The 24,703-nt window shown below is 38.0% G+C and overlaps 1 protein-coding gene across 11 annotated transcripts in view; it reads right to left on the minus strand.

Moving 5' to 3' along the window:
* Window positions 1-24,703, minus strand: part of CNTLN (centlein) — a 365,528-nt gene that overhangs the window by 333,963 nt on the left and 6,862 nt on the right. For all 11 annotated transcript variants that reach the window (XM_031014894.3, XM_031014893.3, XM_063696349.1 and 8 more), the window contains exon 2: window positions 23,164-23,252. In XM_031014894.3, coding sequence (XP_030870754.3) covers window positions 23,164-23,252 — 89 coding nt within the window. The remainder of the gene's footprint in view (window positions 1-23,163; window positions 23,253-24,703) is intronic.

A 24,703-nucleotide genomic window follows, 5' to 3' on the forward strand; every position in this document is an offset into this window, starting at 1 on the left:
ATTCAATTCATGTGTTGGATCTCACATTTTCTCAATCCCAACTTTTTATCTTTTTTGGTATATTCTTCGTTTTGGTGGTACACATCTTCCGGTGACCTCCTAAGAATATGTAATGGGAGATGTGAGACCATGTGTTACAGAAAACGTCTTTATTATTACTTTAAACTTGATTAATATCTGGCTGGTTATAGAATTTTAGGTTGAAAATAATTTATCTCCCAGAATTATGAAAGCATTGCTCCATGTCTTCCAGCTTCTAGCAATTGAGACAATCACTGTTATTCTAATTATTAACTCTATGTATGTGGCTGTATTTTTTCCCCTCTAAGAGGTTTCATGATCTCACTATCTCCAACATTCTAAAATTGCATAATAATATGCCTTGCAATAGTTCTTTGTGCTGGACAATCAATGGATGCTTTCAATCCTAAACTCCTGAGCCTGAATTTGAAAATTTTCTTGAATTACTTCCTTTAAAATGTCCATTTTTCTCTGTTCTCTGCTCCTGAAATTCCTATTAATCACTGTTATAGCATCTATATTGATTCTTATTCTTTTCCTTTTGCTCCTATTTACTACTCCTTTGTCTCTGTTATAATCTTTGGAATATTTATTCAACCTCGTCTTCTAGCCCCTCTAGTTAATTTTTTATTTTGACAATCATTTATTGTTATATTTATTTAATTTCCAAGTATTCTTTCTCTTTTTTTGTCACCTGTTCATGTTTCACATCCACCAAATTTTCCCTTACATGTCTTACAATATTAATCATAGGAGTTTTTTCCTTTGTTTTATTCAGCATATCTCTGTCTTCTCTGAACTCCATTTTTCTGTTACTTCTGGTTTCTTATCCTTCATATTAAAAGTTTTACTCAAATGTCTTATGATCATTTGTTTCACATTCATATTTAAGAATGAGGAACTAAAAATGATGTTGGATAGTTTTACTTGGCCTAGGATGGGGTGGAAGGCTTGCCCAAAGGTCTCTATAGTTAACAGTGTGGGGGAAGTGTCATTTTGTTAGGACCTGTCAGTGTGTCTCTGTTGTTTCTCTAGGGATGCTTAGTTTCTCCAGAGAAGAATTATTTTGTCTTATGACTGGATAGTTCAGGACTCTGCTTCCAGCAACTCTGAGGCTGAATAATTCAGTTAGTGTCCCATTGTTCAGTAGAATAGGCATTCACTTATTCCCCCAGTTTTCGTAATAGCTAATCCTGTACCTTGATATGCCTGAGGTCCCTAACTCCAGAAGATACGTATTTCAATTTTTCAAGGAAATAAACTTCCTGCCTCCTGCCTTAATGAGAGGAGGAGGACCAGAGAGTCTACATGTTCCTTATATAGACTTTAATTCAATTTTCCCATTTTGTAGCCTCATCCTTCACTCCAACCATCACAGATTACTGATGTAACCTATTACTAGAAATTTCTACATTCTATGTATTTCAACTTTCCCCATTCTGCTAAGTCAGTTACCACTTATCAATTCACCTTACATCATTCTAGAATTTACTAACATCTGTCATCCACTGTCACCTTTTCTCTACTTCTCTTTAGGTGCTTCTACACTTTTAAAACTCTACTAGTCATTTTAGTGGGATTTGGGGAGGAGGTAAAGATAAATACTTATGCTTAACCCATCACATGTAACCTAAATTCCTACTGTCATAGTTTCAAATTTTCACTTCACATGAAAAAAAATGTGGTATTCTCTCAATACATGGGATCAAAGGTTGAAATTAATTATTTTAAGAAAAGTCACTTAGGAAAATGTTCTAAGAGGCCGGGTGCAATGGGTCATGCCTGTAATCCCAGCACTTTGGGAGGTCAAGGCGGATGGATCACGAGGTCAGGAGTTCAAGACCAGCCTGGCCAACATGGTGAAACCCCATCTCTACTAAAAATACAAAAAAAAATTAGCCGGGCATGATGGCAGGCACCTGTAATACCAGCTACTTGGGAGGCTGAGGCAGGGGAATCGCTTGAACTCGGGTGGCAGAGGTCGCAGTGAGCCAAGATTGCGCCACTGCACTTGAGCCTGCGCGACAGAGTGAGACTCTGCCTCAAAAAAAAAAAAAGAAAAAAAAGAAAAATGTTCTAAGAATCTGGACTTTTATTCTAGTAGAGAGGTTAAAGTCTTACATAAAAATAAGGAGTTCTTGGCTGGGCACAGTGGCTCACACCAGTAATCCCAGCACTTTGGGAGGCTAAGGCAGGCAGATCACCTGAGGTCAGGAATTCGAGACGAGCCTGGCCAACATAGTGAAACCCTGTCTCTACAAAAAATATAAAAATTAGCTGGCTGTTGTGGAGCACGCCTGTAATCCCAGCTACTCGGGAGGCTGAACCAGGGAGGCAGAGGTTGCAGTGAGCCGAGGTAGCGTCACTCCACTCCAGCCTGGGCAACAAAGCTAGACTCCACCTCAAAAAAAAAAAAAAAAAAAAAAAAAACGTAAAAATAAGGAGTTCTATAAATTTGATGTTAAATCCAGACTTGGTCTTACACATATTCGATTAAAGCTAACAAATGGTTTTTTTTTTTTTGAAAGAATGAAAGATCATTTCAATAGATCAACTTTTTTTTTTTTTTTTTGAGACAGAGTCTCACTCTGCTGCCCAGGCTGGAGTGCAGTCAGGCAATCTTGGCTCACTGCAACCTCTGCCTTTCGGGTTCAAGTGATTCTCCTGCCTCAGCCTCCTGAGGAGCTAGGATTACAGGCACGAGACACCATGCCAGTTTAATTTTTGTATTTTTAGTAGAGATGGGTTTTCGCCATGTTGGACAGGCTGGTCTTGAACTCCTGGCCTCAAGTGATCCGCCGGCCTCAGCCTTCCAAAGTGCTGGGATTACAGGGGTGAGCCACTGCTTCTGGCCATTTTTTTTTTCAGGCAGAGTCTTGCTCTGTTGCCCAGGCTGGAGTGCAGTGGCATGAATTCGGCTCACTGCAACCTACACTTCCTGGGCTCAAGCTATCCTCCCACCTCAGCCTCCGAAGTAGCTGAAACTACAGATGTGTGCCACCACACCCAACTAATTTTTGTAATTTTTGTAGAGACAGGGTTTCACTGTGTTGGCCAGGCTGGTCTTGAACTCCTGAGCTCAAGCAATCCACATGCCTCAGCCACCCAAAGTGCTGGGATTACAGGCATGAGTCACTGTGCCCAGCCAGATCAATGTTTTTCAATCAAATACACTTATTTATTCTTATCTTCAAGATACTAGTTTCCACTACCTTGTATTATAATATCATGCATTTGCTTGTTCAGTTATTCATTCATTTATTCAGTGCCTTTGTGCCAGTGACTGTAATAAGCACTGTGGAAAATATGCACAATATGGTCCTCCCACTGTTCAATGGAAAAGGCAACAAACTGACACACAGAAATAATTACAATGAAATATAAATGCTGTTAAATCAATATTCAAGAGACTACTGAATAAGCAGAATCTATCTATGCATGATTTGCCAATGATATCTAATGAATCACAAAAACACAGTATCAACTTGTACTTTATTAAACTCTTATTTCTAGAAAAATTTCTAAAAATGGGGGGAAGAGCATATTATCATAACAATAAAACAATGCATTAGTAGATTCATATATCATCTAATATGGTTTGGCTGTGTCCCCACCCAAATCTCATCTTGAATTGCAGCTCCCATAATCCCCACATGTGGTGGGAGGGACCCAGTCGGGGGGTAACTCAATCACAGGGAGGAATCTTACCCCCTCAACCCCATTCTTACGATAGTGAACAAGTCTCACAAGATCTGATGGTTTTATAAAAGCGAGTTCCACTGTACATGCTCTTTTGTCTGCCACCATGTAAGACGTGACTTTGCTCCTCGTTCGCCTTCTGCCATGATTGTGAGGTCTCCCAAGCCATGTGGAATTGTGAATCAATTACACCTCTTTTCCTTTATAAATTACCCAGTCTCAGGTACATCTTTATTAGCAGTGTGAGAACAGACGAATACCTCATCAAAACCAGAAGTCTGCCTAAATATACAGTTAACATCCTCCAATCTAATTCCAAATCAGTAATTAATGTGAGAAGTCACTCCATCCATTGAAACCAAAATGAAAAACAGCTTCACCCTGCCCAGTTAGAAATGTTTCTATTCGCTGACTTTATGGTAACTGTTCTACGCCCCATAGTCTGTGCACTCTCCTGCCCACCAAACCACTTCCCTCCCTCCATCCTCAGGTGCAATAAAAGTAAAGCAAATGCAACAACTCAAGGAAACATCCAGATGGAAAAATAATTAATTATACCACCTATATGTTTAATGAGGTCCTCAAGAGCATTTGGTGATTCCCTGAAGACCACTATTCCAGTTCTCTTCATACTGTATTCTCTTCTACCAACAAAGCTTAGTGTATCTCTAGTGAAGGTAGTGTGTAACAAAGTATAGGAACTTAAGGCAATGCTATTCAAAATGCAGGACTGTGAATTGGTTGTTACTAGTTGGCCATAAAAGAAAGCAAGACGAGGCTGGGTGCGGTGGCTCACGCCTGTAATCCCAGCACTTTGGGAGGCCGAGGCAGGCAGATCATGAGGTCAGGAGATGGAGACCAACCTGCCTAACATAGTGAAACCCTGTCTCTACTAAAAATACAAAAAATTAGCTGGGCACAGTGGTGGGCGCCTGTAGTCCCAGTTACTCAGGAGGCTGAGGCAGGAGAATGGCGTGAACACGGCAGGTGGAGCTTGCAGTGAGCTGAGATCGCGCCACTGCACTCCAGCCTCAGTGACAGAGCAAGACTCTGTCTCAAAAAAAAAAGAAAAAAGAAATAAAGAAAGACAAGTATCAAAGCTTTCTCAGTGAAGAGGGCACAAGGTTGCTATACATTCTGGCACATTCTCCTTACTAGCACAGGTCTTCAGACAGACCATACTGAGATCACTGCCCTAAGACAAATAGATGTCAAATAACTATTGATAGAAAAGAAAAAACAGAAAGTAACACAAAAAAGATTAACCATAGAAGCAAATGTAATGAAAAAAAAAGGACTGGAGGAAACAGATTAATAGCTCAACTCTGGATGGATCTGCAGCAGCAAAGAAACACAGTAATTCACTTCCTGAGATTATTTGTAACAGTAGGTGGATTACAAGCTGCAGTACCTAGAGTTACACAGCACATTGTTGGATAAGTCTACAAAATTATTCACAATATAATTTTAGCAGGCAAATAATAGCAGTTGTTGTTGCTTTACTCCAAACTCAAAGTTCTTTATGGAAAAAATAATGTATTACTAATACTAATTTTTAAAGCCAGGATGAAATTTGTGTCTAAGGCAAAAATACTGGAGTTTGGCACACATTTGTAGTTATTCAAAGAAAAGTTGAACAATTCAAGCTCTTATGGCTCCTAATGTATTTATATTTCTATGAAATTCCATGTTACTGTTTCTTCAATGTTTATTACTCCTGCTTCCTGAGATTATGTTTCCTTATGCATTTAAAGACAAAATACAGTGTTTCTACTCTTATGATACCAATAATCTAAAGTGAGAGTTTATATATAATAGCAAGGAAATTAGATTTGTAGAGCTAATAAACAAATGATATATTCAAAATGTCCTTTTTCCAGTAGTAATTTATAATAAACTCATAAAGTGACAGGTAAACTTAAATATCTACATATCATAGAAAATAATATTTTCTACAAATTTATAAGAATAAAATCATACTATAAAAATATTTTCTAGTATGATATTATTCTACTAAGGAAATCAAAATTTGATTTTCAACAACATAAACTTCTAATTACTTAGAATTAGTGAGAGTGAGAACTTTTTTAACTTTTTCCAGAGATCAAATAATTACATTAATATGAATATCATTATAGTACTTATCAAATTCTTATTATAAATTGTCTCTTTCTACAAATGTCTTTCCTATTAGAGAATATTCTTTAATAGCTAAATACAGAGCTATCTCTTTCTCTAACTTTTTCAGAGGGTCTGACAATCAAATGACATTCAATTGATACCTGATGAATGGGTAAATGTGGTGGAAATATCTGTTTTAATGATGGCCATGCATGTCTAAATCTCACAGTCAGGTTTCTTTGCAACATGAGGTATCCTCTAGGCATCCAAGCTTAAAGGTTACATTTTTCCTCCAGATATTCATTAAGAAAGTCCTAGAATTTTCATTGGCTACCTTTAACTTGAATTTTACAAATTATTTTCTTTGGTGGCTTATATCTTCCTTTGTCTCAAAGTAAAGATGTAAAACAGAACTGATGTTTGGAAAAGAAATCAATAAGATGTTCAGAGCTGAGCTACTGAGAACCAAGATAGAGGATTTGAAAGTTAAGGACACAGAGGAATTACTAAATTTGAGTGACACTGCAAAAGAGGAAGTGACTGAACTTGGGCATTGATTTTCTGTTCAAAGAGTCCAAAAGGTATCAAAGATTACCCTCAAGATGTGAAATTTAAAGAAAAGGAAGAAAATGTCATGCCTGTGATAGTGAGAAAGTTAGGTAGTAAAATAACTAAAAGAAGAAGCCAATAAGTTCTTTACATAATATAGTGAGTTTGAAGGGCACCATAGGACATGAATTAGACATGGCACGACAATGGATATACAAAGATATATAAAAGAAAAATCCCATAGAAAAGAATATAAAATGGCCCTTAGAGTTCACTTACAAATAATAAGAGAAATGCAAGTGAAAACTACTTCAGGATATCATTTTTTACATTTCAGATAAAAAAATTAAAAAGTTTAAAAACAATATGATGGCCAGGAATGCAGAAAAAATAAGCACCTTCTTATATTTTCTGGTGGAAGTGTAAGTTGGTACAACTTCTAAAGTCAGTGATTTCACAATCTCTATCACAATTGCCATTGTATCTTTTGATCCAGTATTTATCTATTGAAGTATAACAAATTACCCCAAAATTTAGCAGTTTTAAAACAACAAACATTGAGAGATGATGATTGAAGAGCTCTCCTGACCCACTCTCCAGTGAAACTGGTGAAAATTATTAACAATCACCTAAAGCCTCTAAAAATGGTCCTAAGATCAAACAGCAAATGAAGAAACATCTATCCAAGAAAATCTATCAATCAGTATGAAAGGCAATGTTTGTGGTATCTAAACCAAAACCACTGCCTCCTTCCACCTTTCCAGCTCAACATGGTGTAGTCTCCATTCCAGACAGCTGCAGCCAAGAATACAGGGCTCCCTCTTCCTCCTGTTCCCAGTTGGAGGGTTTTCTTCCTGGGAAGAACAGGATATCAACAATTCTCATCCTGTCCCCAGCTAACTGCTGCTGAGGCTAAGTCCAACGCAAGTGCAATTGAGCAGTGGGTACTCCTTTCTTCTGTCCAGCTCCAAATTATGGAATATAGGCTCTACTTTGGGTGTAGCATATTGAGACCCCAGTTTGTGATGCACGGGTGTCATGCCAGGAGAGGCAAGCCAAGAGAACCTTAGGCTGCTGCCTCCCTTCCACTAAGCAATCAGCTCCTAGAGTTGGGGGGTCACTCAAAGAGAAGCATAATATTGTTCACATCCTCAGCTCCAGAGGCCTGACTCAGAGACTTTGCTTGAAAGGAAAAGCAGTATGTAAAACAAGGCCTAATCTCTTTCCAAAGAAACTGACTTTATTTGCAACACAGTGTAGAGAAGTTCAAGTTTAGAAGTTCTAGTCAGGATAGACCATATGCTTGGCCATAAAACAAATGTCAATAAATTTTAATGCAATGGAACAAAATTGGAAATCAGAATCAAAATTGGAAAACTGAGAAGTTCACAAATAAGTGGAAATTAAACAACACACTTCTAAATAAGCAACAGGTCAAAGAGGACATCACTCTGAGATTAGCAAAAATAAAAACAAAATATAACAACTTACGAAATGCAGCTAAAGCAGTGCTAAGATGGAAGGATGTAACTATAAATGCCTATATCAAGGAAGTGGAAAAGTCTCAAGTCAATAAAAATAAAAGCAAACTAAACCTAAAGCAAGCAGAATGAAGGAAGTAATAAAAATTAGTGGAGAAATTAATACAATAGAGAAAAGAAAAACAGAAGAGAAAGAACAATACAGCCAAAAGCTGGTTCTTCAAAAAGATCAACAAAATTGACAAACCTTTAGCTAGACTGATCATGATAAAGAGAAGCCTAAAATTACGAGAATCAGAAATAAAAGGGGGGATATTACCAATCTTTAAAAAACTATAAAAATGTAAGGAATACTATGAACAACTATACCCAGCAAATTAGATAACCTAGAAGAAATGTGAAAATTCTTAGACACAAACTACCAAAACTGACTCAAGAAAAAATGGAAAATCTGAATCAACCTATAACAAGTAAAGAAAATGAACTCATAACTATAAAATTACCCACAAAGAAAAGCCTAGACCTGCATGGACTTACTACTGAATTCTACCAAATATTTAAAAAAGAATTAATACCAATTCTTCAAAAATTCTTCATAAAATTTAAGGAAACACTTCCCAAATCATTTTACAAGGCTATTATCCTCATATAAAAAGCAAAGACATTACAAGAAAAGAAAACTATAGTACCTCTTATAAATAGGTACGTAAAAGTCCTCAGCAACACACCAGCAAGCCAAATTCAGGAACATATAAAAAAATTATATACCATGACCAAGAATTTATCCTACAGATGCAAGGTTGAGTTAACATATGAAAATCAATTTCTGTACTACATCACATCAACAGAATACAAAACAAAAATCACATGATCATCTCAATAGACAGAAAAGATACAGGTTGGGTATCCCTTATCCGACATGGTTGGGATCAGAAGTGTTTCAAATTTTGGATTTCAGAATATTTTCATATACATAAATGAGCTATCTTGGCAATGGGAACCAAGACTAAACACAAAATTGATTTCTGTTTAACATATATCTTACATACATAGCCTGAAGGTAGTTTTAATTAATATTTTTTAATGATTTTGTGCTTAAAACAATGTTTGTGAACACTGATCCCTCAGAAAGCAAAGGTGTCACTATCTCAGCTACCCATGTGGACAACCTGTGGTTGCTTTGCATCACTATCCTTCCTGAATCTAAATTTATGCACTACTGATAAGCGATCATTTTCTTATACTTATTCACAAATAAGTACTAAGTAAAAAATATGACATACATGTCTGGCATGCTTGGCAAAGACATATTATCATAGCAGAGAGCAAATTCAACTTTCCTCAGCCTTCATGTTCTATTCAGGCCTCAAATGACCGGATGATGGCCACCAACATTGGAGAGGGCAGTCTGCTTTACTCAGTTCATCAATTCAAACGCTAATCTCTTCCAGAAGCACTGTCACAAACACATCCAAAACTAACGTTAATCCAAATATCTGGGCATCCGATGGCCCAGTCAAATTGATAATTAAAATTAACTTTCACATTGAGGAAATGCTCTTTTCTCTTCTTTCTTCCTCTTACCCCACCCCCTTTCTCTACCTTCACCTTGCTTCAACCTTCTCATTCTTCAGACATCTTCTCACTCAGGAAAGCACATGAAATTTTAGTAAAAAGTAATGGTATTAGCAAAGGATAATCCTGAAGCCTCTCTAATGGAAAAAGATAAATCATTACTAATATTTGGTACGTATTGATTGTTATCAGCAAATATATTATGCTATGGTTTTGAAACATGGTAAGTCATGACACTATGACTGAAGAATGGGGATTCAGGCCAAATGGTATCAGAAAAAGAGTCTTCTCAAAACATGCTGGCTGAAGTTGCTCAATGAACAACACTAACACTCAACCAAGACCCCAATGTGTTTTGCTGCATTCTCCTTCCGTTCTTTATTTTCTATCGAGGAGACAGTAGTCAGTGTTATCACTAACATTATTTGTTGTGGCGTCCACTTCAGCCTCCAGTGTCTTTCTACATAGTGTGATATCAATTCTACATAATCACAAATTTAAATACAACTTTGTACCTAGCAACATTAATTGCTACTTTACACAATTACATTGCTTCCCAAAGGATTAAGTCCATAGGCTAGCTAACATAGAGTGCTTTCAATTCTATTTTATTATTTCAATTATAAATCATTCTGAATATAACTTTTATATGCAATGGGAAACTAAAAAATTTGTGTGACTTGCTTTATTGTAATATTTGCTTTATTGCAATATTTGCTTTATTGCAGTGGTCTGGAACTGAACCTGTAAAATCTCCACAGTAAGCCTTGTAAATAGTAACATCTAAAAAGATTATTTTTGCCAAAATATCAAAAATGAATCTGAATAAGATCCTATTTATGGCAACTATAGGGTACAGAGTACTACAATAAGCCAGATTTGGGAAACTCTACAGAATAAATAACCCAATTTATTCCAAAAATAAATTGCAAGGAAAAAAAGAGTAAGAGAAAGATGGAAGAGGAAAAAAATTAATCTATATATTCAGCAGGTAGACTATGCATGTTTGATCCTCCTAGGAACAAACCAACCTTTTTTAAAAAAGGTATTAGACAATCCGAGAAATGTGAAAACGGACTAGATATTTAATTATAATAGAGAATAATTATAGAATTCAAAGCATGATGATGATACAATGGTTCTGTTAAAACATCCCTTATCTTTTAGAGATAGTCCTTATTCATGGATTCAGAATTTGTAAACTGGCCTACTCAATACAATTTATTTGTTAACACGAAACTCAATAATTGTGGCACTACTGAGATTCAAGATGGCCAAAAGGGAACAGCACTGGTCTGCAGCTCAGCAAGATCAACACAGAAGGTGAGTGATTTCTGCATTTCCAACTGAAGTACCCGGTTCATCTCATTGGGACTCGCTGAACAGTGGGTGCAGCCCACAGAGGGCTAGCCGAAGCAGGGTGGGGCACCGCCTCACCTGGAAGCGCAAGGGGTGGGGGAATTTTCTCCCCTACCTAAGGGAAGCCATGAAGGACTGAGTCTGAGGAACCCCGGCACAGATACTGTGCTTGTCCCACGGTCTTTACATCCCGCAAACCAGGAGATTCCCTCCAGTGCCTACCCCACCAGGGCCCAGGGTTTCAAGCACAAAACTGGGCAGCCAATTGGGCAGACACCGAACTAGCTGCATGAGCTTTTTTTTTTTCCATACCCTAGTGGCGCCCAGAACACAAGCCAGAGAGAAGCCATGAAGCCAAGTGGTCTAGCTCAGCAGGTCCCACCCCCAAGGAGCCCAAGAAACTAAGATCTACTGGCTTTAAATTCTGGCTGCCAGCACAGCAGCAATCTGAGATCCACCTGGGACAGTCAAGGTTGGTGGGGGAACGGCGTCCGCCATTGCTGAGGCTTGAGTAGGCAGTTTTACGGCCACAGTGTAAACAAAGCTGCTGGGATGTTCGAACTGGGCAGAGCCCACTGCAGCTCAGCAAAACTGCTGTGGCCAGACTGCCAGATTGCTCCTCTCTGGAAAGGGCATCTCTATAAAAAAGGCAGCAGCCCCAGTCAGGGGCTTATAGCAGACTTAAACATCCCTGTCTGACAGCTCTAAAGAGAGCAGCGGACCTCCCAGCACAGCGTTCCAGCTCTGCTAAGGGTCAGTCTGCCTCCTCAAGTGGGTCCCTGACTCCCATGTATACTGACTGGGAGATACTGTGTCCGGAATTGGTTCCTTCTGGTGGGTTCTTGGTCTCGCTGACTTCAAGAATGAAGCCGCGGACCCTCACGGTGAGTGTTATAGCTCTTAAAGATGGTGTGTCCAGAGTTTGTTCCTTCAGATGTTCAGATGTGTCCAGAGTTTCTTCCTTCCAGTGGGTTCGTGGTCTTGCTGACTTCAGGAGTGAAGCCGCAGACCTTCGCAGTGAGTATTACAGCTCTTAAAGGTGGCGCATCCAGAGTCGTCTGTTCCTCCCAGTGGTTCGTGGTCTTGCTGACTTCAGGAGTGAAGCCGTAGACCTTCGCAGTGAGTGTTACAGCTCATAAAGGTAGTGCGGACCCAAAGAGTGAGCAGCAGCAAGATTTATTGTGAAGAGCGAAAGAACACAGCTTCCACAGTATGGAAGGGGACCCGAGCAGGTTGCCCCTGCTGGCTCAGATGGCCAGCTTTTATTCCCTTATTTGGCCCCACCCACGTCCTGCTAATTAGTCCATTTTACAGAGCGCTGATTGGTCCATTTTACAGAGTGCTGATTGGTCCATTTTTACAGAGTGCTGATTGGTGCGTTTACAAACCTTTAGCTAGACACAGAGCACTGATTGGTGTGTTTACAATCCTTTAGCTAGACAGAGAAGTTCTCCAAGTCACCACCCAACCCAGAAGCCCAGCTGGCTTCACCTGTCAATATCTCCCAGTTGGGGCCAACAGACACCTCATACAGGAGAGTTCTGGCTGGCATCTGGCAGGTGCCCCACTGGGTCGAAGCTTCCAGAGGAAAGAACAGGCAGCAATCTTTGCTGCTCTGCAGCCTCTACTGGTGATACCCAAGCAAACAGGGTCAGGAGTGGACCTCCAGCAAACTCCAACACACCTGCAGAAGAGGGGTCTGACTGTCAGAAGGAAAAGAAACAAACAGAAAGGATTAGCACATCCACTCAAAGACCCCATCCAAACGTTACCAACATCAAAGATCAAAGGAAGATAAATCCACAAAGATGGGGAAAAAACAGTGCAAAAAGGCTGAAAATTCTAAAAACCACGATACCTCTCCTCTTCCAAAGAATGACAACTCCTCGCCAGCAAGGTAAAGCTGGACAGAGAATGAGTTTGACGAACTGACAGAAGTAGGCTTCAGAAGGTGGGTGATAACAAACAACTCTGAGCTAAAGGACCATGTTCTAACCTAATGCAAGGAAGCTAAGAACCTTGAAAAAGAGTCAGTCAAATGGCTAACTAGAATAACCAATGTAGAGAAGAACATAAAAGACCTGACAGAGCTGAAAAACACAGCATGAGAACTTTGTGAAGACTACACAAGTATCAATAGCCGAATCGATCAAGCGGAAGAAAAGATATCATTGATTGAAGATCCACTTAATGAAATAAACAGAGAAGACAAGATTAGAGAAAAAAGAATAAAAAGGAAAAACAAAGCCTCCAAGAAATATGGGACTATGTGAAAAGACCAAGTCTACATTTGATTGGTGTACCTGAAAGTGATGGAGAGAATGGAACCGAGTTGGAAAACACTCTTCAGGATATTATCCAGGAGAACTTCTCCAACCTAGCAAGACAGGACAACATTCAAATTCAGGAAATAGAGAGAATGCCACAAAGATACTCCTTGAGAAGAGCAACCCCAAGACACATAATCATCAGATTCACCAAGGTTGAAACGAAAGAAAAAATGTTAAGGGCAATAAGAAAGATTGGGTTACCCACAAAGGGAAGCCCATCAGACTAACAGCAGATCTCTCTCTGGAGAAACCCTACAAGCCAGAAGAGAGTTAAGGCCAATATTCAATGTTCTTAAAGAAAACAATTTTCAAACCAGAATTTCATATCCATCCAAACTAAGCTTCATAAGCGAAGGAGAAATAAAGTCCTTTACAGACAAGCAAATGCTGAGGGATTTTGTCACCACCAGACCTGCCTTACAAGAGCTTCTGAAAGAAGCACTACACATGGAAAGGAACAACCGGTATCGGCCACTGCAAAAACATACCAAATTGTAAAGAACATTGACACTATGAAGAAACTGCATTAACTAATGGGCAAAACAACCAGCTAGCATCATGACAGGATCAAATGCACATATAAAAATATTAACCTTAAATGTAAACGGGCTAAGTGCCCCAATTAAAAGACACAGACTGCCAAATTGGATAAAGAGTCAAGACCCATCAGTGTGCTGTATTCAGGAGAACCATCTCATGTGCAAAGACACACATAGGCTCAAAATACAGGGATGGAAGAATATTTACCAAGCAAATGAAAAGCAAAAAAAAAGCAGGAGTTGCAATCCTAATCTCTGATAAAACAGATCTTAAACCAACAAAGATCAAAAGAGACAAAGAAGGGTATTACATGATGGTAAAGGGATCAATGCAGCAAGAGTGAACTATCCTAAATATATATGCACCCAATACAGGAACACCCAGATTCATAAAACAAGTTCTTAGACACCTACAAAGAGACTTAGACTCCCACACAATAATAGTGGGTGAGTTTGACACCCCACTGTCAATATCAGACAGATCAATGAAACAGAAAATTAACAAGGATATTCAGGACTTGAACTCATCTCTGGACCAGGGGGATCTAATAGACATCTACAGAACTCTCCACCCCAAATCAACAGAATATACATTCTTCTCAGCACCACATCACATTTATTCTAAAATTGACCATATAATTCCAAGTAAAACACTACTCAGCAAATGCAAAAGAACAGAAATCATAATAAACAGTCTCTCAGACGACAGTGCAACCAAATTAGAACTCAGGATTAAGAAACTCACTCAAAACTGCACAAATACATGGAAACCGAACAACCTGCTCCTGAATGACTACTGGGTAAATAACGAAATGAAGGCAGAAATAAAGATATTCTTTGAAACCAATGAGAACAAAGAGACAACGTACCCGAATCTCTGGGACACAGCTAAAGCAGTGTTTAGGGGAAATTTATAGTACTAAATGCCCACAAGAGAAAGCAGGAAAGATCTAAAATTGACACCCTAACATCACAATTAAAAGGACTAGAGAAGGAACAGCAAACAAATTCAAAAGCTAGCAGAAGACAAGAAATAACTAAGATCAGAGCAAAACTGAAGGAAATAGAGACATAAAAAACCCTTCAAAAACTCAGTGAATGCAGGAGCTGGTTTTTTGAAAACATCAACAAACAGATAGACTGCTAGCCAGACTAATAAAGGAGAAAAGCAAGAAGAATCAAATAGATGCCATAAAAAATGATATAGGGGATATTACCACTGATCCCAAAGAAATACAAACTACCATCAGAGAATACTATAAACACCTCTACGCAAATAAACTAGAAAATCTAGAAAAAATGGATAAATTCCTGGACACATACATCCTCCCAATTCCAAGACAGGAAGAAATCAAATCCTGGAATAGACCAATAACAAGTTCTGAAATTGAGACAGTAATTAACAGACTACCAACCAAAAAAAGTCAAGGACTGGATGGATTCACAGCCGAATTCTACCAGAGGTACAAAGAGGAGCTGGTACCATTCCTTCTGAAACTATTCCAAACAACAGAGAAAGAGGGACTCCTCCCTAACTCATTTTATGAGGCCAGCATCATCCTGATACCAAAACCTGGCAGAGACACAACAAAAAAAGAAAATTTCAGGCCAATATCCCTGATGAACATCGATGCGAAAATCCTCAATAAAATAGTGGCAAACCAAATCCAGCAGCACATCAAAAAGCTTATCCACCATGATGAAGTTGGCTTCATCCGTGGGATGCAAGGCTGGTTCAACATACGCAAATCAATAAATGTAATCACATAAACAGAACCATCACATAAACAGAACCAATGACAAAACCCACAGGATTATCTCAATAGATGCAGAAAAGGCCTTCGATAAAATTCAACACCCATTCATGCCAAAAACTCTCAATAAACTAGGTATCAATGGGACATATTTCAAAATAATAAGAGCTATTTATGAGAAATCCATAGCCAATACCATACTGATAGGGCAAAAACTCAAAGCATTCCCTTCGAAAACCAGCATAAGACAAGGATGCCCTCTCTCACCACTCCTATTCAACATAATATTGGAAGTTCTGGCCAGAGCAATCAGGCAAGAGAAAGCAATAAAGGGTACCCAAATAGGAAGAGAGGAAGTCAATTTGTCTCTGTTTGCAGATGACATGATTGTACATTTAGAAAACCCCATGGTCTCAGCCCAAATCCTCCTTAAGCTGATAAGCAACTTCAGTAAAGTCTCAGGATACAAAATAAATGTGCGAAAATCACAAGCATTCCTATACACCAATAACAGACAAACAGCCAATCCATGAGTGAACTCCCATTCACAACTGCTACTAAAAGAATAAAACACCTAGGAATACAACTTACAAAGGATGTGAAGGACCTGTTCAAGGAGAACTACAAACCACTGCTCAAGGAAGTAAGAGAGGACACAAACAAATGGAAAAAAATTCCATGCTCATGGATAGGAAGAATCAATATCATGAAAATGGCCATACTGCCCAAAGTAATTTATAGATTCAATGCTGTCCCCATCAAGCTACCACTGACTTTCTTCACAGAATTGGAAAAAACTACTTTAAAGTTCATATGGAACCAAAAAAGAGCCCGCATAGCCAAGACACTCCTGGGCAAGAAGGACAAAGCTGGAGGCATCATGCTACCTGACTTCAAATGACACTTCAAGGCTACAGTAACCAAAACAGCATGTACTGGTACCAAAACAGATATATAGACCAATGGAACAGAATGGAGGCCTCAGAAATAACACCACACAGCTACAACCATCTGATCTTTGACAAACCTGACACACACAAGCAATGGTGAAAAGATTCCCTATTTAATAAATGGTGTTGGGAAAACTGGCTAGCCATATGCAGACAACTGAAACTGGACCCCTTACTTACACCTTTTACAAAAATAAACTCAAGATGGATCAAAGACTTAAATATTAGACCTAGGACCATAAAAATCTTAGAAGAAAACCTGGGCAATACCATTCAGGACATATGCATGGGCAAAGACTTCATGTCCAAAACACCAAAAGCAACGGCAACAAAAGCCAAAATAGACAAATGGGATCTAATTAAACTAAAGAGCTTCTGCAGAGCAAAAGAAACTATCATCAGAGTGAACAGGCAACCTATAGAACGGGAGAAAATTTTTGCAATCTATCCATCTGACAAAGGGCTAATATCCAGAATCTACAAAGAACTTAAACAAATCTACCAGAAAAAAAAAATTCCATCAAAAAATTGGCAAAGGATATGAACAGACACTTCTCACAAGAAAACATTTATGCAGCCAACAGACATATGAAAAAATGCTCATCATCACTGGTCATTAGAGAAATGCAAATCAAAACCACAACGAGATACCATCTCACGCCAGTTAGAATTGTAATCATTAAAAAGTCAGGAAACAGGCCGGGTGCAGTGGCTCATGCCTGTAATCCCAGTGCTTTGGGAGGCCAAGGCGGGCAGATCACAAGATCAGGAGATCGAGACCATCCTGGCTAACATGGTGAAACCCCGTCTCTACTAAAAATACAAAAAATTAGCCAGGCATGGTGGCGGGCGCCTGTAGTCCCAGCTACCTGGGGGGCTGAGGCAGGAGAATGGCATGAACCCAGGAGGCAGAGCTTGCAGTGAGCTGAGATCGAGCCACTGCACTCCAGCCTCGGCGACAGAGCGAGACTCAGTCTCTAAAAAAAAAAAAAAAAAAAGAAAGAAAGAAAATAAAAAAAGTCAGGAAACAACAGATGCTGGAGAGAATCTGGAGAAATAGAAACACTTTTACACTGTTGGTGGGGGTGTAAATTAGTTCAACCATTGTGGAAGATAGTGTGGCGATTCCTCAAGGATCTAGAACTAGAAATACCATTTGGCCCAGCAATCCCATTACTAGGCATATACCCAAAGGATTATAAATCATTCTACAATAAAGACTCATGCACACATATGTTCACTGTGGCAGTATTCACAATAGCAAAGAGTTGGAACCAACCCAAATGTCCATCAATGATAGACTGGATAAAGAAAATGTGGCACATATACACCATGGAATACTATGCAGCCATAAAAAAGGATGAGTTTATGTCCTTTGCAGGGACATGGATGAAGCTGGAAACCATCATTCTCAGCAAACTATCACAAGATCAGAAAACCAAACACTGCATGTTCTCACTCATTAGTGGGAGTTGAACAATGAGAACACATGGACACAGGGAGGGGAGCATCACACACTGGGTCCTGTCGGAGGTGGGGGCTACGGGAGGGATAACATTAGGAGAAATACGTAATGTAGGTGACAGGTTGATGGGTGCAGCAAACCACTAGGGCACGTGTATACCTACATAACAAACTGCACGTTCTGCCCATGTAACCCAGAACTTAAAGTATAATCATAAAAATAAAAATAAAAAAATTATTGTGGCACTATTGTAGTCATTTGCAGGTACACACAAAGTGGCAAAAAATTTGAGTCACACAACCCACATGTTTCCAACTGATGTCAAATAAGGTGACACTCTGCTTCAGCTCTTATACTATAAACACAAGTTTCCTTTTCACGGTTTATTTAGTACCACATTTGTCACATTTTGGTGCTTGTTTTTGATGACTTCAGTCCTTCAAATGATCATCAAGCACAGTGCTGAAGTGCTGGCTAGTGTTCCTAAGAAGGTTGTGACATGCCATAGGGAGAAAACAATGGGTTAGATAAGCTTTGTTCAGGCATGAGCTAACAGTGCTGTTGGCCAAGAGTTCGACGTCAATGAATCAACAATAAATGAAGTATCTTTAAACAGAAACACACATAAAATGAGGCTATGTATTGATCAGTTGACAAAATTGTTGTGACCAGAGGCTTACAGGAACCTAACCCCTTACTTCCTCTAGGAGTAATAGTTCAGTGTTACCTAATTAAGTATTTGTGACTTTACAGAACATTACTGTTAATAACTAGAATTGTCTGTAAACACTAAAGTAACTGTAGGTAAAATAGCATGATATCTAGGATTTGCATCAAAATCCATTAGTGGTAGAAGGAGAGAGAGAATAGAGGTTTATAGATGAAACAAGATTGTCCGTGTGTTGATAACTGTTCAAGGTGAGTGATGGGTACACAAGAGTGTTCAATAATGTATTCTCTCTGTCTTTGCATCTAATTAAAATTTCTCCATAATAAAAAGTAAAGCATATACACACAACACATCTACATAGACAGTCCAAATGGGTACTACTGGCATATGAAGTATAGTAGTATAATTCTTCAATTGGGCAGGATTATTCTTTTTCATTTCAAGATGTTTAGCAATCTCAGCCTCTATTCACTAGGTCGGTAGCACAACCGGTTGAAACCAATAATACAGGGCAAACTTTATCCAAAAAGCCATTCATCACGGCATTATTATACTATTTTTAAAAATAGCCCTAATGTACAACAAAATTACAGTGGTTAAATACAAATAGGCTATATCTAAATAATAGAATATACTATAACCCTAAAAATGATATTATACTTCTTTCTGAGTGGATGAGCTAACAACATAACACTGACAATCTCAAGTCACACCACATTAAATAAATCCTTATCAGCATGGGAAACAACAGCAGCAGCCATAAATGAACTATAAATTTGACAAATATCTTAAAAACAGAAGCATAGACTCTAGAGACAAATAAACCGAGGGAGAAAAATTATAATCCAAAACCTAAATAGAAGTCTACAGAAGAGGATGCTGCTTTTCATAGAAGAGGCCCCAGAAAGGCTTATAAGTACCCAATTAGTAAGTACAGAGAGCAGAAGCCCACAGGAATCAAAACAATTAATTAAGAAACCATTCACCAAAAAAAGCTGAGCCTCCCACTCATCCATGTTCAGAACAGCTACCTGCAGCATTTGCCTACATCAAATGGCCAAAAATTGCATTCAAAACCATTTGTCCGGCAAAGATCCCTACTCAGAGTGTTGGGCAAGCAACAGAATTAGAAAAGGGCCTGACTTAAAGGACCTAACTCTCATTCACTACAGTGAAGTCTATCTACTACACACCTTTCAGGAAAGCCTGTGGATAGGCCCTTCCCCAAGCCTTACAAAAAGTCCATAGGCAATCCTTACATTCAAAGGAGAAACCTTCTGGTAAACAGATATACAAAAAACACAAAGCAAACCCATATGAGCAACATACCTATATAAAGCAAGGCAGTGAAGGTTCATTATACACTTGAAGAAAATCAACAGCATCAAAGAGAAAGACAAGGAAATTTTTTTTAATTTAAAACAGAGAAAGACTAGGAAGAACAAACAGAAGTTACCCAACAGAAAACAAAGATAATGCAAGAAACAGGAAAGAATTCAAAAATTATAATCAGAAAGATTAAAAATTATTCTATTAAAGAAAGCTACTTTGAAAAAGGAAAAAATTAAAAAATAAGTAATTTTTAGAAGTAATAATTTGATTTCTAAAATTTTAAAATTCAAATAATCAAAGAGAATCTTCATCCATTTGGGCTTCTATAACAAAATACCTTAGATTGGGTAATTTATAAACAACAGAAATGTATTGCTCACAGCTCTGGAGGCTGAAAAGTCCAAGACCAAGGCACCAGCAGATTCAGTGTCTGGTAAGGGTCTGTTCCATGTAAATGACACCTTCTGTATCCTCACATGGCAGAAGAGAAGGGAGGCTCCTTAAACCCCTTTATAAGGGCACTAATCCCATTTATGAGGGCCGAGCCCCTCATGATGTAATCACTTCCAAAAGGCCTCATCAATATTATCACATTGGGTATTAGGGTTCAACATATGAATTTTGGGGGGACACCAACATTCAGATCATAGCATAGAGCAAACAGAAGAATTCCACTTATTGATGGAACAAAGAGTACAAAGGCCACTGAGGAGATACAACAAAAGATAAAAAGATGGAAAACATGAGATAAGAGAGAAAAGAGAGAAGAAGGTCAAATCCATAAGATCCAACCTCTAACAGAGTGCTAAAGCAAAGAATACAATGAAGAAAAAATATGAGAACATTTTATCAATCAAAAGAAAATCTTAAGTTTTGAAATGGAAAGGCCCACCAAAGGCTAAGAAGGATAAATTTTCAAAGGACCCAAATAAACAGATGATGTTGAGATTTTACAATAGCGCACCTAAAGAGAAAATCCTACAAGCTTCAAGCAAGCATCTAGGAAGAAACAAGAATCACACTGATGGGCTCCTTGGTAGCATTACTGTATGCTCAATTTAGATAACAGAACTATGCTTTCAAAAATCCAAGGCAAAAATACATGGACATAAAATATGTTCAGCTGAAGTGCCAACTAAGCTTAAGGGCAAAAGAAAGACATTTTCGGTCATTTAAGGAGTCAGAAAACGTACCACCTGTCCATCCTTTCTGAGAAAAAAAATACTTGAAAATAATCTGACAAAAAAGAAAAGGATAATCTGGCATCCTAGAAACTGTGTAATAAGTTCAGCTGTACAACGAAAAGAAAACCTATGATGACAAACATGAGTAGGTTTAGAAAGTAATTTGTCCAAATCCATACCATAAGCCAAAGAGGAAAAGGAAAAATGTTCTCAGCCTGTTATACAAATGTCTGACAAAGAACGTAGACATTCTTTATAAGAAAAAGTAAAGAGAAGGGCAATGAGAAATTCCAGGGAGGAAATGCTGTCCAGGAAGTCCACGGTTTAAAAATTAAACAGACCTAAATGGATCATAATTTGGATAACTAATGGACTATACAGAAAGATCATCTATTTGACCTTGATATTTAGAATATTCTTTTTAACAGACATAGGTTGAATATTCAGCATATCATTTTCACTTCTCAATGGATGTGAACATACTACATGGTTCTCTAGGAAATATTCGCATAGTCATAAAATTATAAATGCCACTTATCGTTTCCAATTTCAAAAATAAACTCAAAATCCAAAGTATCTCACAGTGTAATCTACAGACATCAGAATTACCTGGAAATGTTATTTTAAACTTTATTTTAAATCTAGGTCCCACCCCTAGAGATTCAGTAGATCAGGTAAAAGGCCCAGAGATCTTCATTTTAATAAATTCTCCAAGTATAACTTGTGCACACTAAATTTTGACAGTCATAGTTATAAAGCAGTAATCTCCAAAATTTCTCATTACACCTTATCGACAAAAGACTTTTGAACACCTACATCTAATATACATATGTACATTTATTTATAAATTTTATGTTATATAAATATATACTCTGTATATTATAAATATGAAAAACAGACATTGTAAAGAATGAGGAAAATGACCTAACAATAATTTAATATCTGCTTCTGTTTAACCAAGAGAAAAGTAAAAATTATGGATAGGTTTAGAAAGTTTTAAAAAATAACAAATAAAAGGAGAGGAGAATAAAGAATCATGGAAATGACAATTGAAGTCCCAAGGCTTCTCTAGAAGGCTTATTCTACTAAAAAAACAGAGGGAGTCTGAGAGTGATCACATTTCATCTCAAAAATGATTGAGGAAGTAACAAGGGTACTTCAACAAAAGACTTAATTCTGATCATCAGAAGGAAAAAAATGATTGATGAATTAGACGTACAAGCAACATGAGAAGAAACTGATTATACTATTTTAAGTGTTCATAATAACCAAAGATGGTAAAATTAGACATACTCAGGCATGTATCACAGATTTTTAACAAGTCAAATCTCAGACAACGCTGGAATGATCCCAGGACTAGAGACTACAAGGGTGAATATAATTCAAGTAATAAAAAATGATATTCAGATTTTAGGATCATGATTCCAATTTTTAAAAAAGGAAAAGGTATCCACATGCTTAGCTTCTCATTTAAAAAGTATAACGAAATCCATTTACTAAGAAAGCAAGTGTTTTAATTGCTGTGCTAAGTGTCATGGGAATACTGTATACCAAATGTTTGATAGAGAGAACCCAGCATCGTTCCACTGTTTCTAATAACCAAGGAGAGGCCCAACAATCTACAGTTAAATGACTGGGCAGTTCCTACAGGATAATATGGAGTGCTAAGTAAAATCCTTTAACCTATGCCAGAACACTTACTCTACACTGGCAAGGTCATCCCAGGCTTTCAATTACACACTGCAATTATCTAAGGGGAAAACTGAGTCACATCTAGTAAGTTCCCTATAGAAGCAGTCTATGGAGTAAAAAGTCAAACAACAGGGACTTTGCCAACTTTTAAGGTTGAGCTGTAACAGCTCAAGACACACACACACAGTATTTAAGACATAGTTTTATCTCTTAGCTACACACTCTCCAAATATGTCAGAATATGAACAGGAACAGGGCATACCTGTACTTGGTGAACTGGCACCCTTCATAATAAATCCAACAATTTTAATTTTTAGCTCCACATTTATTCAGAAATTAAATGAATCTCTTTAGGAGATTAACGATAAGTACTAACTTTAATAATGAAGAGAAACAAACTCAACACACCAAATATTCATGAAAAAATAATTTGAGAGCTCACCTTTCCACAACCAAACTGACCACTTGTGTGAGATCTGGGTTTGTAACCTGGAGACGTTTCCACAAAGACCATACAAATTCTTTATCAGCCTTAAAGAAATAAAAGAGAATTTAGATGCGTTGCTTTGTAGTGATAGTGAAATAAGATACTACATTAAATTTTAAAATGAAAAAACAATTACTTGATCCCTAGTTGTATAACTACATCAACTGATTCTCTTTAAAGGAATGGGGTAAAGCTTTATTTTAAAAAGTTATTACACAGATAATCCATATTCACTTTTACTATTTCTATCACCTATATTTTGGGATGCAACTGTTGAAATGCTAAATATCTAGTTAAACTTGCTCTAAAAGGAAACTTCCCTCCCTGCTGCCCCATTTTCAGCTCCCCTTTTATCAAAACTCCTTGAAAGAGTTGCCTGTAATTACTACGTCTATTTCCTATCTCCCATTCACTCTATAATGCTTCCTAGTAAGATTTTCCTAACCACCATTATGCTAAAATCATTATTCAAGGTCCTCTATATTGCCAAATCCAAAGGACAATGGGTAGTTTCAGTCCTTATTACCTAGGTTAGTTGTTACTAACCTTGGCTGACAGGTATCTCTTTTGAGGAGCTTTTAAAAAATAGGGATGAATTAGAGATTCTGATTAATTGGCCTTAGGTTAGAGCCAAGCATCAGTATGTTTTAAAAGTGCCTCGAGTGAATCTGTGCACTCTGGGTTGAGAACCACTGCCCTAGGTGACCTCATATCAGGCCCATGATTTTAAGTACCAACTCTACACTGAGACTCGCACATTTCTATCTAGAGCCATTTCCTCTACTCTTAGGTCCAGACTTACACCTCCAACTGCATGTTCAATAATTCCACTTGAAAATCTAATAGATATCTTAAATTTAACTTGTTCAAAATAAAATTATTGGTTCCTTACCCTCTCACAAATCTGCCCCTCTCCCTCCCAGAAATTGATACTGCCGTCTATTCATTTATTCAAAGACCTAAAACAGTGGTGTCCAATCTTTTGGCTTCCCTGGGCCACAGTGGAAGAAGAATTATTATCTTAGGCCATATATAAAATACACTAACACTAACAATAGTTAATGAGCTAAAAAAAATTGCAAAATAAATCTCATAATGTTTTAAGAAAGTTTAAGAATTTGTGTTAGGCTGCATTCAAAGCCATCCTGGGCTGCATGCGGCCCACCTGTGAGCTGGGTGTTAGGGTTAGGTTGATCTAAAACTTAGGAGTCAATCTTGTTTATTCTTCTTTTTTTTTTTTTTTTTTTTTTCTGAGACAGAGTCTTGCTCTGTCGCCCAGGCTGGAGTGCAGTGGCTCAATCTCGGCTCACTGCAACCTCTGCCTCCCAGGTTCAAGTGATTCTTCTGCCTCAGCCTCCTCAGTAGCTGGAACTACAGGCACGCACCACCACACCCAGCTAATTTTTGTATTTTTAGTAGAGACAGGGTTTCACCATATTGGCCAGGCTGGTCTCGAACTCCTGACCTCATGATCTACCTGCCTCGGCCTCCCAAA

Source organism: Gorilla gorilla, chromosome 13 (genome assembly GCF_029281585.2).
Source record: "Gorilla gorilla gorilla isolate KB3781 chromosome 13, NHGRI_mGorGor1-v2.1_pri, whole genome shotgun sequence".
In the NCBI taxonomy this organism is placed as follows: domain Eukaryota; kingdom Metazoa; phylum Chordata; class Mammalia; order Primates; family Hominidae; genus Gorilla; species Gorilla gorilla.